This window comes from Silurus meridionalis, chromosome 2, assembly GCF_014805685.1.
Source record: "Silurus meridionalis isolate SWU-2019-XX chromosome 2, ASM1480568v1, whole genome shotgun sequence".
NCBI lineage: Eukaryota > Metazoa > Chordata > Actinopteri > Siluriformes > Siluridae > Silurus > Silurus meridionalis.
Window position 1 is genome coordinate 7483632 of NC_060885.1, and position 20523 is coordinate 7504154.

General features: G+C 39.1%; 1 protein-coding gene across 4 annotated transcripts in view; it reads right to left on the bottom strand.

The window, feature by feature from the left end:
• herc3 (HECT and RLD domain containing E3 ubiquitin protein ligase 3) overlaps positions 1–20523 on the bottom strand; it is a 51123-nt gene that overhangs the window by 28134 nt on the left and 2466 nt on the right. For 2 of the 4 annotated variants that reach the window (XM_046872328.1, XM_046872320.1), the window contains exons 2-11: positions 19851–20162; positions 18699–18858; positions 12097–12173; positions 11790–12011; positions 10380–10471; positions 8864–8994; positions 7439–7590; positions 6260–6333; positions 4409–4527; positions 1298–1357 (exon numbers count right to left, since the gene is read on the bottom strand). In XM_046872328.1, the coding sequence (XP_046728284.1) occupies positions 1298–1357; positions 4409–4527; positions 6260–6333; positions 7439–7590; positions 8864–8994; positions 10380–10471; positions 11790–12011; positions 12097–12173; positions 18699–18858; positions 19851–20073 (1310 nt within the window). In that variant the 5' untranslated portion in view covers positions 20074–20162. Of the gene's footprint in view, positions 1–1297; positions 1358–1959; positions 2397–4408; positions 4528–6259; positions 6334–7438; positions 7591–8863; positions 8995–10379; positions 10472–11789; positions 12012–12096; positions 12174–18698; positions 18859–19850; positions 20163–20523 lie in introns of those variants that run through there. The other 2 variants (XM_046872336.1, XM_046872344.1) reach the window with 2 other exon arrangements.

Consider the following 20523-nt stretch of genomic DNA (forward strand, 5'->3'; position numbering starts at 1 on the left):
ATCATTCTGAATGTCCAGTTCTAAAGAATCTTGACCATTAATAATGTTCAATCATTTTGAAGGCACAGTTCTAAATGTATGAATATACTGAATTTCCAATCATTTTAAATATGTCCAGTGCTGAATGTTTGACTATACTGAATTTTTCAATTATTCTGAATGTCCAATTCTTTATTTATTTTAGCTCATTCTTAAATTAGGATATTTGAATTTTTTGTTTTAAATGTTTCATTTTGAATTTATAATTGTTCTAACTTTTCCAATCAACCATCAAGACACAGTCCCTGGAAGTCCATCAACTGCATTTATATACACAGTACAAAAGCTACAGGCACCAGCCAGCTTGGGATTTCAAGGCTCTTAAAACCTGGCTCTACCCAACTGTCACCACTGTGGTGTTGATGTAAGATCATGATTTCAGTATAAACACGACAGACTGAATCCATTACGCACAAAATCCATTACGACTTGCAACGCATTGAGACCAGACCCTTATTTATAATTTGCGCTCAGACATGAAGGAATATAAAACCATAATAAATAAGGCTGATAGTCCATAAGCTCTTATTGAGTGTACTTTGGCTACAAGTCTCCCTCTGTTGCATTTCAAATATTTAGCCATTTAATCATATATACCATCACAAGTCTTTCAAACTTACATTCTGCAAAGCTTTTAACCTACATGTTTAAAATATTACGTGTAGAAGAAACTAATTTCTCCCAGGCAGAAAAGCGCGCACACACATATAAACAGACACACATATACACACCTTCACACACACTCAGACTGTAAATGACACCAGCTGTGTGTTACATAATCAAATAATCCCTTTTGCAAGTGCCAGGTTGCTTTTTCTTGTTTTTTTTTTTTTTTTAATCAGAGGATATGTGAAGCTAGTACAGCCGTATACAGATAATGAATGTGGATGAGTACAAGGGTCATTCCTTTTGAATTCTACCAAATTATCATGTTTTATTGGACATGGCAATAAGCGAACAGATGTACGTGCGTGCATGTGATCTCAGGTACGTGTGCACGACAGCATATTTGGAGAATAAGGATTGAGATGACGGAGCATTGTGGGGGAATAAAACCTCGTTTTATGTGACGCCCTTGACTGCCAGTCTCGGTGTTCTTCAGAGAAACGGAATTGCTCGTGTTAAATAAAATATAATGAGTAGATTTCTAGAGTTCAACATTATAAAATAAGCATGTGACTAGCTTTTGTACACAATCAGTACTTCGTTGAAGTATTGCTTTTAAAAAAAGAATAAAAGAGCGTGGATTAATTATTACCTCTGGTCCAGGAAGCTGGCGTTCCAGCATGCGGTCGAGGATAACAGCAGAATGATGTCACTGCAAAAGAAGCAAAGCAAAATCGAATGAAATGTATGTGAGGAAGAGGATATCAACATTTATATACAGTATAGGATTGGCAAGATTTATAAGTCATGCTTTTGAATGTTGTAAAAATTTTTGTTGTCATGTGAATTTGTTTGAGTAACAGATTATGGATTTTTTTTTTAAATCCCATTCCACATTTAGTTCCAATAACCTCTACTTTTCTGGGTATATGTTCAACTAGAATTTGGAGTGTGCTTGTGGAGGTGTGTGCTCGATAGGGCTGATGAGGTTGAGATCAGAGCTGCTATTTAAAAAATTAAAATAAAATTAAAAAAATAAAAATAAAAAAAAAGTTAAGAAAAAAAAAAAATGTGCCCACAGTCTAAAAAAAAAAAAAAAAAAAAAAGAAATTATGAAAAACAAACTATAAAAATCTGTTAGAATATTATTTTGCTCAAAATGTATAAAACATAAAAAAATGGTTTCATTTACAATTTCTTAATTTATTTTATGTCATTTTTTTTTTCTCAAAACACAAAATAATGGATCAAACATTCTGTCTTTACCGTCAGAAGTTTATATGGAGCACTATGTGCGTTTTAAAAATCCTACACATCTATGTTATGCCATGTCCACAATTTTTGAATAGTCATTGAAATACAATGGTCATTTAAAAAAATAAAAATAAAAAAAAATGTATGTCCAACCGTGCACATGCTAAAGTCGAGTGCTTTTCCAGCAGCATATAAAAGCAATCTGCAGCTCAGCTTGTTTTTTGCTTCATCTCCCTAATCTGTCTTTTAAATATAACTGCACTGGATCTTCGGAAAATCGACTTTCCGATAATAGGACATGCGCGTTGTTTTCTGTGTAATGTGATGCTCTTACCGATGTTTGTGTTTATTTGTTTATAGAAACTTTAAATTCGCGATAATCCCAAAGCCATTGAATACTGATGTTATTAAAACAGTAAAAGGAATTGAACCAAAATATGGTCCAATTGAAATATTGGAATATTTGGTGGAATTGGTTTTCAGTTCAGGGTGGATGTCTGAAAAAAAACAAAAAAAAAATCTCTCAAAATTAGAGAGATTTTATGAATCCATAGTTTGTCTTTATATTCGTATAAAACAATAAATACATTTCCAAACCTGTAACATATCATTAAATATACCGTTGTGTTGCCTCCTGATAAATAAACACAAGCTGTAGAACTCAGTGCCTGAATAATATATAATGCAGTATAATTATACAGTATACTGAATATAAATAATACAGTGCCTGATAAAAAGTTACATCTAGTTTTTTATGGTTTTCCAGTAACATGAATGTGCCATTGTGTTTTATGCAACAAACTAAATAGAAAAACACATATGTATTGGTCAGTGAATGACTGGAAGAAAAGTTCTGCAGACAGATGAATCTATATTTGACATTTATGGCTCTAAGATGGAGAACACGAGAGATGTTTTTAAACTGCCTCACACCACATAGTCAAACATAGAGATAACATCTTAATGGTTTGGAGTTGTTTAGAAGCAGGAAAAGTGGGAGACTTATTCTGGGTGGAAGAAATACTGAACCAACACGGCTGCCATTCAATACTTCAACCGCCATGCAATTCCGTCTGGACTGCGGCTAAATAGAACCAACTTTTCCATACAACAAGACAATGCGACCTCTAAGTGTTATTTAGAGAGCAAACAATCTGCTAAAGCGTTATTTATCATGGAATGGCCCGCCCGTCACCGCACCTAAATCCTCTCCAACTGCTCTGGGATAAGCTGGATCACAAGGACAGAAAGAAACTAGTGAAGAACAACATTTGACAAGCTTTACAACAGGCATGACGATGAACGTTTGAAGAAACTGAGTGTGTAACTCTGTTATTTATACTAAAGGAGGAATTTATATACAGTAATCCCCTGCTTTACCGCGGTTCCAATCTGGCGCCCCCGGTTTATCGCGGAATTGCATTTGCCACATAACTAATTTGTTTAGCTGATTTCCGTCTTTCCGTCTCTCACGGATAGAACTAAAAGAAACGAAGAACTAATAAAAGATTTTATAAAAGAAACGAAGAAAACAACAGTACAATAAACACTTCCTTATTTGACAATGTACATAAACTGTAGGTTTTCTGCTTGTCCATTGGTTGAAGTGTCCCTCTAAAGGTAAAAAAAAAAAAAAGGCGGCGTTTAAGACATACGTCACCAGATTTAACCAATGAAAGTAAAGAATGTGGTGACGTGTATCTTTATCTCCGCCTCTTTTTGACGTCATAGGACACTTCAACCAATAAACAACGCATAGGCTACATGCAGGCTGTACAGTGAATGTTTTCACTATAAATGTGATACGGTGTACTGTAGTTCTATGAATTTACAAAAGATTTATCTCGCTATATTTTTACAAATGTTTGCTGTGTGTGTTTAAAGTGTGTGGGAGGATGATTTATGGCTTAAACGATAAAAAAAACAAGCATTTTTGACCGTTTATTGCTGGCGCGTTTGGAATGTAACTGTTTCGTTAAACGGGGATTACCGTAACTGGTTGGTCACAGTAAATCTTCATACCGTTAAATTTAGTTTGTTGAAAATACACAAAAAGAAACATGCATGTGTATCTCAAAAACCATAAAAGGTGTCTCCATAGTTTTGACAGGAACTGAATGACATGATGGAAAATGTTCTAATTTCGTTGTTTTTTTTTTCTCCTCAAACTGAAACAAGTGAAGAGGTCAAAGTTAATGATCACCTACAAATTTAGTACCGCTGCTGAGAATAAACTTTAATTGTACCAAAAAAAAAGCAGCACTGCTGCTGTTGTACTACAAACATAATAAACAAATAAAAAAACAACAACAGGTCAATAAAAATCCTGACCACACCATAAAAGGGGAGGTCATCATAAAATCATAAATGGATGATGATCTACAGCACGCTGACTCGTGCCTTGGCAGCGCTGCACTTTAAATGCCTCTGTCGTTGGAGTAGGAGAAACCCAAACACATGTTTTACTCGAATCTGCGAAGGTCAAATCGGGACAGATATCTGCACTCACTTGGTAATGCTGGAGTCAGAGGCGTCCAGGAGCTTCAGCCTCCAACTGTTTAGACTCTCCTTATTAATCAGGGAGATGCTTCTTGATGTGCTGATAACGCGGAAGTCCTCCGGGCTACTCTGTTGAGAGAGTTTGGGATAACAATAACCAAACAATTTCCGAATGTGCATGCTGCAAGGACATCTCACATCTGGGTTTAGACTAAACGTGTCTTCAGGCAAAGAATAAACAGGAAGTCCTAAATCAGATTTACAGTAGTCCTAATAATTCTTTCATCAGATTAACAGCACCCCCAAGTGGACAAGACCAAATACTTTTTTTGGCTGCTCCCATTAGGGGTCGCCACAGCGGACCATCCGTCTCTATACTACTCTGTCCTCTACATCTGCCTCCTTCAAATTAACCACCTGCATGTCTTTCTTCACCACATCCATAAACCACCTGGTGGCTCCATCTTTAGCATTCTTCTACCGATATACCTCATGTCCCTCCTCTGCACATGACTAAACCATCTCAATCGGGCCTCTGTCACTTTGTCCCTAAAACGTCCTACATGCGCTGTCCCTCTAATTAACTCATTACTAATCCTGTTCATATTCATCACTCCCAATGAAAACCTCAATATCTTCAGCTCTGCTACCTCCAGCTCCACCTCCTGTCTTTTACTCAGTGCCACTGTCTCTAAACCATACAACATCTCAGGTCTCACCACAGTCCTATAAAACTTCCCTTTCACTCTTGCAGATACCCTTCTATCACAAATCACTCCTGCCATCACTCTTCTTCACCCACTCCACCCTGCCTGCACTCTTTTCTTCACTTCTCTAACACACTCTCCCTTACATGCATGCACTGTTGACCCCAGGTACTTAAACTCCTCTACCTTTTCTCCCTGCAACCGCACCACTCCACTGCCCTCCCTCTCATTCACACACATGTACTCCGTCTTATTCCTACTGACTTTCATTCCCCTTCTGTCCAGCAGGTACCTCCACCTCTCCAGGCTCTTCTCAACCTGCTCCTTACTCTACCCAGAAACATCATAGTCCACAGAGACTTTTGTCTGACCTCGTCCATCAACCTGTCCATCACCACTGCAAACAGAAAAGGGCTCAAAGCCGATCCTTGATGCAGTCCAAACTCCACCTTGAACCAGTGTGTCATTTCTACTACACACTGCTGTTACACTGTCCTCATACACCTGCACCACCCTCACATACTTCTCTGACATACCTGACTTCCTCATACAATACCACAACTCCTCTCTCAGCACCCTGTCGTACGCTTTTTCTAAATCCACAAACACACAATGCAACTCAATTAGAGGAACAGCGCATGTAGGACGTTTTGAAGACAAGGTGAGGGAGGCGAGATTGAGATGGTTTGGACATGTGCAGAGGAGGGACATGGGGTATATCAGTAGGAGAATGCTGAGGATGGAGCCACTAGGAAGGAGGAGAAGAGGAAGACCAAGGAGGAGGTTTATGGATGTGTTGAGAGAAGACATGCAGGTAGTTGGTTTAAAAAAGGCACATGTAGAGGACAGGGGGGTATGGGGATGGATGATCCGCTGTGGCGGCCAAAAGAAGAGTTAGAGTGGAGGTTATTATAACAGGAAATGGGGACTAAATGTGAAATGGATGGTCAAAGAGCACCTACAAATCTGGTGTGTGTGTGTGTGTGTGTGTGTGTGTGTGTGTGTGTGTGTGTACATATGGAGACAAATATATTTACCCTATACATAGTGTGCATATGTAGATAAATATCCTTCATTAAGGATTTCAACAACATATTTTGTCTCCACTATCATGTGCTACATCTGCATCTACTACATGATGTTTGATGGCTCACCATGTCATGTGACAGCACCAGAAAGCTGTGGTCACCTCCGCAGTGAATCCTGCTGATGCTGCACTGATCAGTGCCTGAGTCAGAAAAAAAAACAATAGACAAAGTGAATTTACACACACTTAATATTCAGATCAATATTATTAAGACAGAGGGGCTGTAGTAGATCCAAAATGAAGTTTCTACAACCCTAGTTCAAATAATGTGACATTAATAAAAACCAGAATGTAATGATTACTCATATCTCATTTGCAAAAGAACAGATACTCGGTAAACGTACCGTTTTTTTAGACAATGAAAAAATTCATTTTGAAATTTAAAGGCCATAACACATCTATATATAAAAAAACAAAAAAAAAACACGGAGCAACAAAATCCTGGAAAAATATTTGTGAGAAAGCAGAGAAAAAGAAAGTGATAAAAAAAAGAAAGTAATAAAGAAAACGATAGAGAGACATGGAGATAAAGAAAAAAGAGATAAAAGAAGTAATAAAGAGAAATAAAGTAATAAAGAGATAAAAAAGTGATAAAGAAAGTGAGGAAAGAGATAAAGAGACACAAAGATGAACAAAGAAATGGATGGTGATGAAGAGAGTAATAAAAAAGATAGAGAGAGACAGAGATGAAAAATTGATCAAGAGAAAGAAAGAAAGAAAGAAAGAAAGAAAGAAAGAAAGAAAGAAAGAAAGAAAGAAAGAAAGAAAGAAAGAAAGAAAGAAAAAGAAAAGAAAGCAAGAAAGAAGAGATGAGGAAAGTCAAAGTAAAAAATAAAAAAAAATAAAGAGATAAAGAAATTGATCAAAATAAATTAAGAGATAAAGTGATAAAGAAAAGAAAGAAAGAAAGTTATAAAGAAAGAGCTAAAGAGAAAGTAAGAAAGAAAGAAAGAAAGAAAGAAGAGATAAAGAAAACATGATAAAGAGAAAGAAAGAAAGAAAGAAAGAAAGGAAGAGGTGTAGGGACTGAGGTGACTGACTGATTGATCTCTACACGAGTTGAACACATTTTCCACACTGTGGTTTAATGGAGTCTGCAGTCTGGTGCCTGGTCAGATGTTGTGGTGAATCACATGCACCAGCCACGTGAAGTGCAAAAGAGAAAAAGTTGCACTTTCATGAAATGATAGGAAATGAAAAAACCTGTATAAAGGTCATGCGATGGCACGATGCCGTGTTCACCCACCCGTTTGTGTGCTGAGAAAAGAAGACTGGATGTTTCGGACCGGAAGGGGAATCATGGCATTTCCTCTGGTCCCTAGGCCGAGCTGACCCTGAGCGTTACAGCCGAAAGCGTACACTGAGCCGGTGGAGGGCACGAACGCCAGCGTGTGGTGTCTGGAACAGAGATGAAGCGAAGGTTCGGATCGAGTCGACACATTAAAACAACAATAAGTGATCAAGCGTAGTGAGTACTATAGTAGTGGGGAGGTGGTAGCTTAGTGTTTAAGACACTGGACTTGGGATCGGAAGGTTGCGAGTTTAAATCCCAGACATGCCAGAATCAGTGTATGAATGAGATAAATGTCTTATTCTTTAAAATTACATCATTTTGTTTATTTGTTTGCAGTGCTAAGATTTTATTCTTACTATTTCTTGCATCATTTTTATTCACGTTCACATGTCGTTATTGGAAAAGAATCAACTTTGAGATGGTGCAGTAGCGGGAATTTCACAACAGGACCATGCCACACCACCCAGTTACTGATTTCTTTCCTATAAAAGCATGTCCACCCCAATTCCTTACATAAAATGTAAACCTAAATCCAGAATTTCTATTTAAATTTATACAACAAAAGCCATATATACAGTGGTGTTTCTTCTTTTGTTGCATGTTTGTCACACTTTAATGTTTCAGATCATCACAACTAATTTAAATATTAGTAAAAGATAACACAAGTGAACACAACATGCAGTTTTTAAATGAAGGAAAACTAAATCCAAAACTACATGGCCTGTGTGAAAAAGTGTTTGCCCCCTTAACCTAATGACTGGTTGGGCCACTCTTAACTGCAACAACTGCAATCAAGCGTCTCAAGAAAACCTGCGATGAGTCTGTTACAGCGCTGTGGAGGAATTTTGCTCCACTCTTCTATGCAGAATTGTTGTAATTCAGCCACATTGTAGGGTTTTCGAGCATGAACCGCCTATTTAAGGTCACGCCACAGCATCTCAATAGGATCAGGACTTTGACTAGGCCACTCCAAAGACTTTTTCACATGGGGCCATGTATTTTTGGATTATGTTTTCCCTCATTACCTTCAAAATCTGCATGTTGTGTTCACTTGTGTTATCTTTTGGTAATATTTTAATTAGTCTGATGATCTGAAACAATAAAGTGTGACAAACATGCAAAAAAAAAAAAAAAAAAAAAAAAAACAGGAAGGGGACAAACACTTTTTCACACCACTGTATATGTTTATATTGCTTTTGTATGTAACATAGACATAAGCTCTAATATCTTAACATTGGTACATATTCAATACATAACAAATCACATCTGCTGTTGTGGGAATCTCTCTAACTCCTTTTCTCCATCATTATCATTTCAATTAACACAAAAAGTAATACAAGAACCCCATGACCAATCTTGTCAATAGTTCCCACGTACCTGCCACAGGCGATTTGGGACACTTCAGTGCCCATGAGCTCCAAAACTCTGCGTGGTAGAGGCTCGTTGTTGGTGGTGTCGTGTCCCAACTGTCCTCTCGACCCATTTCCAAACGTGAATAAACCTCCGTCCTGTACAAATCAACAATCAATTAAGTTGAGTAGAAAATGGTAGAGTTTCCTTCTTTTTCAAATGATGACTGCACTTGTACTTTCCGTGCTCTGATCAAGAAGTCTCCAAGCACCGACCTGTGGATCATTTAGTACTGGGATGCACTGAAAAAACATTTTAATTCTTATTTATTCATTTATTACTTTCTCAGTCTGCAGAGTTCCAGTTTCCTGCACTTGTTTTATTTTTGTTAATTTTTTTTTCTTCTTCTATGCATTTAGGAAATGAAGTTTCCAACGATTCTGCTTTATGGTGAGTTATATTTACATTATATATTCAATTAAATTATATAACGTATAACAGTAATATACAACGACCAGACATGGTATCTTCATCATGGCACCTGTTAGTGTGTAGGATATATTAGGCAAGTAAACAATTTTTCCCCCCTCAAAGTAGACGTGATAGAAGCAGGAAAAATGGGCAAGCGCAAGGATTTGAGCAAATTTGACAAATGCCAAATTGTGATGCTCTGACCGAGCCGTTTAGACATCTCCAAAACACAAGTCTGACCCGTGTGGTCCGATCCAACAGACGAGCTTCTTTAGCTCAAAATGCTGTAAAAGTTAATGCTGTTGATTGGTCAGGACTGTTTTAGCAGCAAAAAGGGGATCAAAGCTATACTAGGCATGTGGCCGTAAAGTGGCTGATCAGGGTTATAGGCACTATAAGGACCACTCAAACCACCCGTCAGCCCCCCACGCTAAACCCCAGTCCATAAAAATATTCTCTTTAGTGAAACTGGACTGTGATGCAAAAAAAAAAAAGGTCTGAGGGGGTTGTGGCTTGTCTAGTCTATACATCTTATTACTCAGCCCAGTACATTATAAAGTGTTGTGGTCATTTTTTTTAACGTCATCAATCTAAATGTCCAGATTAATAAAAAAAAAATTAATAAAAAAAATAAAGAATTTTTGCAAATCTGTACACTTCTTAAATTACAAGAGATTTAATTCAAATCGAGTACTTGACACTGGGGACACAATGTGAACCTGTCAGTATTGAGGCAAAAAAATTAAAATAAATAAATGTAAAAAATAAAAAAATTCAATTCATCATCATCATCATCACACTGTATTTAATTTTTTTTTTTTTATTAATTAATTAATTAAAATCTGGGTCAACATTGACCACATGGACACCAGAAATTCTTAAAATTGAAGTCAAACATGGAACAATTATTATTATTATTATTATTTATTTTTTTACAAAATACTGTAATTAAATTGCTACAAATGACAAAACACTGTAATTAAAGTATTTAACAATGAGCAGTTATGCAGTACTTGATTTTTAAATTTTTTTAGGGAAAAGTCATTTGATTACAGGAACACAATACTGGTACCTTGGTTAGAGCGGCTGTGTGTTCCTCCCCACAGCTGATGTAGACCACCTTCTGTGAGCGCAAGAATTTAATATGGCAGGGAACAGCCCGATCTGTGTGAACAAACCAAAGAGCACACAAACCGTTTTTTTTTCCTTTCACATATTACTGAAACCAACAGCAAGAACAAAATGAAATGAAATGCACACTGTGACTGATCAGGTGCAACATCTCAGGGATCGGGTAAAAGCTTAAATTCTCTGTACAGTACGTAGCTTTATGTAAACCGTCTAACTAATCACAGCTGCACCAAAGACAACTCATGTTAGTGCTCACTTATCGATTGATCGGACGGCCGATTTTTGTCTTTTTTTTAAATGAATCAGCGTCATCCGATTGTGCTGCAAATTAGGCTGATTATTATGCGGGGGCACCTGACAAGCCAAACCATGTGTGTACGTTCTGCGCTTGCGTGAGAGAACATAACTCTCATACCAGCAGGTGGCAGTAGTCTCTATTCGGCTTAAATATCTAAATACAAACCTTCAAACAGCTGTAGTTTAGGCTACAGGATACAAAAAATAAAAAAATAAAATAAAAACCATCGTATGCCAGCCCTGGTTTCTAAATATCAAAAAGCCAATCTCGGTTCGACCTCTACTCACTTATCCGGTTTGAAAATTTTTTTAATTAAATATAATAATGTACATGCAAATAAAACAAAATTATGACCCAAAGCTACACACAAATACGCCCGAACAATCAGGCACTGAGTTCTGGGTTCTACTGCATTTTATAGTAATGCAATCACTTATTTGTCCATCTTATTTAGTGATCAATTCACTATGCATATGTGTCCAGTGACTTTACTTCTAATCCAATGTGACCGCATGCTTCATTTAGAGACATAAAGGCTGCAATCACATGTTTTACTGCAAAATGCAACGGTTTGTGTTGGTTTTTATTCTCATTTCCCCATCATTCACCGTCTGGTTCAAAATCTTTGAGGACCCAAACAGACTGCATGTTTTGGTACCGTGTTTGTGAGGTCAAACCAAAAGTGAAAGCGATTTAACTGGCATTCATGTGGTAACTGAAATGCAGATAATGTGCAACTTTGGTTTTTATTTCACACGCTCATTGGGGTGGGGGGTGGTGCTCATTGTTCAAGCTTAATGAGTACAACCGTCCAAAAGTGGTTCATTCCTTTTACACCACAGCTTAATGTCCAATATTTCTAAAATATAATTATGTCATATGTATAGAACCTTTAACGTTATTATCGTGTGTGACCAATCAGACCGATCATAATAGCACTTGGCTGAAATATAACTGGACTTTCCAAACGCTCGCCCTATAATTATAATGACGCTCATTGAGATATGAGGGAAGAAAGCATGAGCATGGCTACCTCTGTCCCATGTCTCTCACCTTGCTCGTCATTAAGACCCAGCTGTCCAGCACTGTTCCTGCCCCAGCCGAACACCGCTCCAGAGAGGGAAAGGGCGAAGCTGTGGTCTCCTCCAGCACTGATCTGAGCCAGAGGAATCCCACACAGAGACTTGAGGGGCTGAGGAGACAAAGAGCTCGTCTCCCCTTTTCCCAAACCCAACTGCCCGCTCGAGTTTTGACCCCATGTGAACAGCTGACCATCTGAGAAGATGAAAAAGTTACCGTCTGTGTACACATCGATCCTGTTTCTAACCTATTCAAATGAGCGTCTCTTAGTAGCTCTTACCTTTAGAAAGTGCGATGCAGTGCTGGTTGCCACATATGACTTGTGAAATCCGATGTTCACACAACTTCTTGATCAATCTGTACATTTGGGTGATATGAGAAACAAAAATACAAGTTAAATTTCATATGAGAACAATCACTAATGCAAATCTGTTATATGTCAATATTTCTGGGTTTGGCGCAAAAATTAATTAAATTGGTCCCAATTTAACATGGACAGTACATTACATGTAATGTCATGTAAAGGGATGCAATGTGGGAAATCGCTGCACTGCATTGTGGGAAACTGCTGCAGTTCACCAGAACTACAAACAAACACTACAGTAATCACATTAAGGTACGTAATTTCTCTATTATGGCGAACATCCAGTTCACTCAGTGTGTGAAGTGTGACATGTTTAGTCAGTCTTTCTCCGTTGTTAGCGATAATTTTATCTGTGAGAAGTGTAAGCTAGTTTGCTCTTTGACGGAGAAGATCTTAGCATTAGAGGAGCGCATCCAGAGTCTAGAGAGAAGTAGTGAGTGTGAGAGCAGTCCAAGTTCTGCAGGGGAAAGTCTGGATGCCCTAGGTGAAGGTACTATTCCCCGACTCGGCATTAGAGCCCTCGCAGCGGGCGAATGGGTGACGACTCGGCGGCATACTCAAAGCCAAAGCTAACGCTAAGGCTCGCCCACGGAGCACCATTCCTCTCCGCTTCACGTGTCCAACAGGTTTGCTCTCCTCAGTGAAGCACCCGCTGAGAAACCTGAAAGAGCTCTGGTTTTAGGAGACTCCATTCTGAGGCACGTGAAACTAGCTAGACCTTTAGGGGCACCAGCAGCACAGGTTATGTGTATACCGGGAGCCAGGCGCGGACATAGCAGGTCAGCTTAGATTCTTAGGAAAGCACAGGTTCTCTAAGATAGTTTTTCACACAGGAGCTAATGATATACGCCGACAGTCAGAGGTTACTAAGAGTAACATTATAGAGGTGTGTAAATTAGCGAAGGCAATGTCCGATGCTGTAGTATGCTCTGGCCCCATCCCAATGCGACGTGGCGATGTAGCCTACAGCAGGTTATGGTCGCTGAACTGCTGGATGTCCGAGTGGTGCTCCAAAACAATGTGGGCTTCATTAATAATTGGAGCATTTTTGAGGGCAAGGCTGGCCTGTTAGGGCGGGACGGTGTCCATCCCACCCGGGAAGGTGCTGCTCTCATTTCTTGTAGTATAGGTCATAGTCTCAGAACAGCACTAGTTAACAAGTGACTGTCTAGAGCCAAGGCCAGGAGCAGACAGACAGGCTAAACCGACCGCCTGCTAGCTGCACAGAGTCGCCACTCAGGATCCACCATATTGAGACTGTGTCTGTCCCCGAGCAAAACCAAAATATAGGAACTATCAGAAAGTCTGTTTAAGTAACCTGATTAACATTAAATTAAATAGGACTGAACGCACAGCCAGCACCTCTGATCTAAAAATAGGATTGTTGAATATTAGATCTCTCACGCCAAAAGCGCTTACTATAAACGAAATTATTACCGACCAGGAGTTTAATATAATGTGTTTGACAGAAACGTGGATTAAATCGAATGAATATGTAGCATTAAATGAGGCGAGTCCTCCTGGGTATAGTTACATACACCAACCCCGTCTAAATGGCAGAGGAGGCGGAGTAGCAGCTATTTATAATAATAATCTAAACGTCACACAAAAGACTAAACACAAATGTAAAACATTTGAAGTTCTCTACACCAACATAAAATATTCAGTGTCTGAAAGCAGGTCAAGTCAGTTAATTCCACTAATTATTATTTATAGACCCCAGGGCCCTACTCTGATTTTCTGATAGAATTTGCAGATTTCATTACAAATCTAGCTACTTTAGACAAAGCATTAATTGTTGGAGACTTTAATATTCATTTTGATAATCAGGAAGACTCCTTAAGAGCAGCAGTTGTGTCCATTCTAGATTCAGTCGGAATTAATCAGAATGTTATAGGACCCACTCATAGTGGTGGACACACTCGACTTGTTGTTAACATTTGGATTAAAAATAAAAACTTAGTCATAATTCCACAGTCTGAAGCTATTTCAGACCATTATCTAATCTCGTTTAAAATTTGCCTTAGTCATCGTGATTTCTACCTCACCACGTTACCGTGTTAAGCGTACTTTCACGTCAGCTACAGCAGCGCTTTATTAATTATCTTCCGATATTACGATATTAGATAGATCTCCGTCAGACCCGCAGAGCTCGACTGGGCCACTGAACATCTAGAAACAACGTTACGTTACACTCTAGATGATGTAGCTCCCTTAAGACCAAAATGATCAGGGAGAAAAATTAGCACAGTGGTATAATGATCATACGCGCACCTTAAAACAGACCACTCGAAAACTAGAGCGTAAATGGCGTCAAACAAAATTAACAGTATTTCAAATAGCATGGAAGGAGAGCCTCCTAAATTATAGAAAATCTCTTAGTGCTGCCAGATCAGCATATTTCTCCACCCTCATAGAAAATAACAAGCATAATCCTAGATTTTTATTCAGCACGGTAGCAAAATTAACAGGGAATAAAAGCACTGCGCTAACATGCACACCATCAATAGGTAGTAATGATTTCATGAACTTTTTTAATAATAAAATTGAAAACATCAGGCAAGAAATCCAGGCGGTTAATATAAATCCAAATTATTTTACAAGTAACCCTGTAGACAGCAGTGTCATTATAGCAGACAATCAATTACAAAGCTTCACTACTATTCATGAGAGTGACTTAATTTCATTAATCTCCTCATCAAAATCATCAACCTGTATTCTCGATCCCTTGCCTACTAGTTTCTTTAAACAGATAGCTCCAGAGGTAATCAAACCTGTTTTAAAAATAATTAACTCTTCCATTAGCACTGGTTATGTACCGAAATCCTTCAAACTGGCAGTTATCCACCCCCTTATTAAGAAACCTGACCTTGACCCATGTCAGTTGTCCAACTACAGACCGATATCAAATCTCCCCTTTATATCCAAAATTTTAGAAAAGGTTGTAGCACAGCAGTTATGCTCACATCTGCTTATGAATAACATTTTGAAATGTATCAGTCAGGATTTCGCCTCATCATAGCACAGAGACGGCGCTAGTTAAGGTGGTAAATGACCTGTTATTGGCCTCTGATCAGGGTTTTGTCTCCTTACTTGTTTTGCTCGACCTTAGTGCAGCTTTTGACACCATTGATCACACTATACTGCTTGCTAGACTTGAGAATGTTGTAGGAATAAAGGAACAGCTCTCTCTTGGCTCAGGTCTTATTTGACTGATCGCTATCAGTTTGTGGATGTAAATGGTGAGTTCTCCACGCTCTATGAGGTAAAGTTTGGTGTTCCTCAAGGATCTGTCTTAGGCCCACTGCTTTTCTCTTTATATATGCTGCCTCTTGGTGAAATTATTCATAAACATGGGATTCGCTTCCATTGCTATGCTGATGACACACAGCTGTATATTTCAGCAAAGCCAGATGAGAGAGATCAGCTTAACAATGTTGAGAAGTGTGTAAAGGACATTAGACAGTGGATGCTTAATAACTTTCTTCTGCTCAACTCAGATAAGACGGAAGTACTTTTACTAGGACCACATGCAGCTAGAAGTAAACTTTCCGATTACGTAGCATCTCTGGATGGTGTTTCTGTTTCAGCATGTACGGCTGTCAAAGACCTTGGTGTGATTATTGACCCGAGTCTTTCCTTTGAGTCTCACGTGAATAATATCACCAGAATCGCCTTCTTTCACCTTAGAAATATTGCTAAGATTAGAAATATGATGTCGTTACAGGATGCAGAAAAACTGGTTCATGCTTTTGTTACTTCTAGATTAGACTACTGTAACGCTTTACTGTCTGGGTGTGCGAGTAAGTGCATCAATAAGCTTCAGTTAATCCAGAATGCAGCAGCAAGGGTCCTCACTAGATCTAGGAAATATGACCACATCACCCCTGTTTTAATCAGTCTACACTGGCTCCCAATCAAATCTCGCATTGACTATAAAATATTACTACTGACGATAAAGCACTCAATGGTCTCGCACCGCAGTATCTGAGTGAACTTCTGTACCAGTATGATCCTCCACGCCTACTTAGATCAAAAGGTGCTGGCTATCTGTTGGTTCCTCAAATAATGAAGACTACAGCAGGGGGCAGATCTTTCTCTTATAAAGCCCCACAGTTATGGAACAGCCTTCCAATCAGTGTTCGGGACTCAGACACAGTCTCAGTGTTCAAGTCGAGGTTGAAAACGATTTATTTAGTCAAGCCTTTTATCAGTAGATTTCTCTTAGGTAAAGGCACAGATCTGGAGGAACATGGATATAGAGTGTTTGGTGAACTGGTATATTTGTATGCTGTCGCCCCTCACATTCACACGTTCACTCAGGTTTGTTGACGGTGGTGTGGTGGGTCGCCTCTTATCCCAGAGATCCCTCATGTCTGTGTTACCTTCTGGTTCTCCCTTTTAGTTATGCTGCCATAGCGAGTCTTGCCGGAGTCCAAACTGCACAGTGACATTAACTTTCGTACACCAATAGTTACACTTAATAATCCATATCCTTCTCTTCCCGTCACCCTCTCTCTCTCTCTCTCTCTCTCTCTCTCTCTCTCTCTTTCGGTCGAGTTAAACATGCTCCTGAGGCTCCAGTGACCAGTGTTCCTGCCCCTCTCCCTCCTTGGATCTTCACACTTCTGTGCAGCTCGGACGGTCTCTTAATTCCGGAGTAGAACGGGTGCTTTGAGGACGGATTGGACTGTAGTTGGTGTCGGCGGTCTGCTGCACTGACTCGGGAGTGCAGTTTGCTTCTGATCATCATCACTGTACCCCACAACATTGTATATCTGCTTCAAATGGACATTTGGTGCAACCCAGATGAGGATGGGTTCCCTCTTGAGTCTGGTTCCTCTCAAGGTTTCTTCCTTATGCCATCTCGGGGAGTTTTTCCTTGCCACAGTTGCTCATCAGGGACAAACATACTTACAAAGAACATATTTATGTTTAATCACCACATTATCTGTGTAAAGCTGCTTTGAGACAATGTTCATTGTTAAAAGCGCTATACAAATAAAAATGAATTGAATTGAATGTAATGCAAAAATTAATTAAATTAATTTTTTACCAAAAATTGCAAACTGAACTTCCCTTATAAACTTCCACCTCACTAATTTCATTATATAAAGTTTAGTAAGGGTTAGGCTTGTGCAACTTTAACTATTCACAATTTTCTATTGTTTAAATAAAATAAACAAATTTAATCACAAACAATTTAATTGGTGACTGACTTAAAAAAGAAATTGCACCATTAATGGTTTAAAAGGAGTAAAAAAAGGATGTAAAATTATTACCAGCCACACAGTTGAAAACTTGCATGTTAAATTGAGGAGATCCTACTGTATAAAAATTGTGCATTAAATTGCATTACTTTACATTACAATGCAATGTAATGTAGTGCAATGTAACGTAATGCACTGTCATTTAAAGTGATGCACTGTCATGTAAAGTAGTGTAATGCAATGTGATGCATTGTAATGAAAAGTAATGCACTGCCATGTAAAGTGATGCAATGTAATGTAATGCACTGCATTGTAATGTCATGTAAAGGGATGCAATGTAATGCATTGTAGTGTAATGCAATGTAAAGTAATGTAATGTGATGCATTGTAATGAGAAGTAATGCATTGTAATGTAATGCCATGTAAAGTAATACATTGCAATGCAATATAAAGAAATAAATGCATGACAGTGTATTTTAAAGTGAGGCAATCTAACGTAGTGCACTGCATAGCAATGTAATGATGTTATGCTTTGTAATTTATTGAAAAGTAATGTAATGGATTGAAATGTAATCTAATATATGGCACTGTAATGTAATAAAAATTGTAATGAGAATAGTGTTTTTAGTAATACAGTTTAGACTTTTACCATTTTTTAGCCATATGCATGTTCCTTTTGTTTTTATGCAACAAAAGATAATTTAATGGCATGAAGATTTACTGTGACCAAACAAATATATACATGTACAAACATTTATTTTCCATACTCGTGACATCCCAGACAGTTAGTTTCTCCTAACCTTGATTCCTCCTGTAAAACTTGCCGAAGTTGTTCTTCACTAGTTGGAGATTTCTTTTTGACCTTGTGATCTAGTTCATCCCAGAGCATTTGCTCTAAATAACACTTACAGAGTTTGGACCCATGGTTTAGGTCAATGCCTTGGTGAAGTCTCCAAAATTCCCTGCTCCAAAACAGCCCCAAACTATTAAGCTTCTACCTCTATGTTTGACTGTGAGGGTGAGACAGGCTGCTAGCCTCTTCACTCCTGCTCTCCATCTTACATATGTTCTTCTGTGAGAGCCAGAAATGTCAACTTCGGACTCATCTTTCCAGAGAACCTTCTTCCAGTCATTTCCAGTGCTTTTGAATTGCATTGAAACAAAAGGAACATGCATGTGTCTCAAAAACAACAAAACACTAAATGTTCCCAGACTTTTGCCAGGCACGGTGTAGATATTGGAGATTGTGGGAATGCAAGATGATCATTTGTTATAATCACACCAGGTCTCAGCTCTTTTTCCTCTTACCGTGGAACTCTGATGGCTTCCTCCGCTGTGCCGAGACCCAGCTGCCCCCGTTCACCTGCGCCCCATGCAAACACTTGCCCTTGCTCGCTCAGTGCCAGAGAGTGGGCCTGCCCACATGCCACGCCTGCAATTTTCTGGGCATCCAGCGCACCGACCAGCTCTGCGGACACATACAGAGACGCGTTATTATTATTATTAGGTGACATAAAACCGTAATTCACCGATTTATATCCAGTAAACCGAACACTGCGCATGAGTCAGTACATCCTGAATAGTCAGATTACACACACATTCACACCCAGGGGCCAATTCAGACTTTCTCCAGCCCACCTCTGTTTAGTTTTGCCAGCCGTGAATAATGACTCGCCTCTGGGAAATATTCCGGCACGTCCATTATTCAGTAAGTTTATGTCACAGTGAATGTGAGCAGGTGGTGATGAGAGCAGTCCCGTGGAGGACGTTCTATACTTATCCTGCGAACGCAGTCGCTGTCGAATTAACACGCTGTGTGAGGAATAGCAAACGCCGTTATTGGAAGATAATCAACTTCGTGATGGGAAGTCGCTGTGCTGCGAGTCTGGCCACATTATTTACTGTCATCATTTACATCGGACAACCACAGCTTTTATTTCTTACAGTTCTCAGCAGATTTTGGAGGGGAGAAGTACTGCCATGAGTTATTCATAGATTATTCAAATAAAACACATACAATAAAACACACACGCACAAGCAAATACACACACACACACACAACAGGCACACACACAAGATGCATATACACATACACACACACACACACACACACAATTCTGGTTACAATTATAAACACAGGTAGTACCCAACTTGGACGATGGAGACTTGGCCTAGCCAACCCAGGAGTCTTAAAGAATGGAGATCACTATGACGAGACTAAAGCATCTCGTGAGTTTGGAGATGTGTACGTCCTGGCAGCATCCCAGCGTATTGTACCGCGTATATGCTGCTTCATTTGACGCAAAAACGTCAAATATTTGCACAATTTTTTCTTAAGATGGAAAAAAAATAACAACAATCGGACAATCGTACTCTGGGACTCAATTGTTTAGACTATGAAACTGGATGAGATGTAGATCAAATATTCATTGCACACACACACACACTCAAACACCTTACCAGGCTTGACTCCAGGCTTCTCGTGACCCAGTTGTCCGTGGCTGTTCGACCCGCACGTGTAGAGGCTCCCGTCGTGCATTAGGAACAGCGAGTGCTGCCCGCCGCACGCTGCCTCCTTCAGCCCTCTACCATCGAACACGCAGCAGCTTCGCGGCTCAAGCACGGCCGCCTCGGACACGGCGAGACCGAGCTGACCCAAAGCCGAACTGCCCCAGCACAGCATCGCAGCTTACAGGCCGAGAGAAGGGTAGAAACGACGGGGTAGACACAGACGCTGGTGGAGCTTTAGGCTACGTGGCCCAGGCTTCTTCGCTTCAAATGGAGAACAAGCATAGGGGGGAAAAGGGTTCAAATTAACCGAAAAGGTACAAACGAAACAAATAAGCATTCAAACGTTTACGTGCTCAGGGTTTGAGTCTTCACATATAAAGAGAAAGAGATGACGCACCCACGCGTACGACGTTCCAGGGTCTTGATAAAGAAGCGTGTCTCAAATCCGATCGAATATTTTAGAAATCTGATCAAATATTTAATATATTTAAAATTTAATTGCTTGCCTTTTTTTATATTCATTATTAACGCAGTTTATTATTATTTTAAATAAATAAATACATAAATAAAACTAAAAACATAAAATAAATACAATTTAAAATAAAATGTCTGCTTGGTTAAA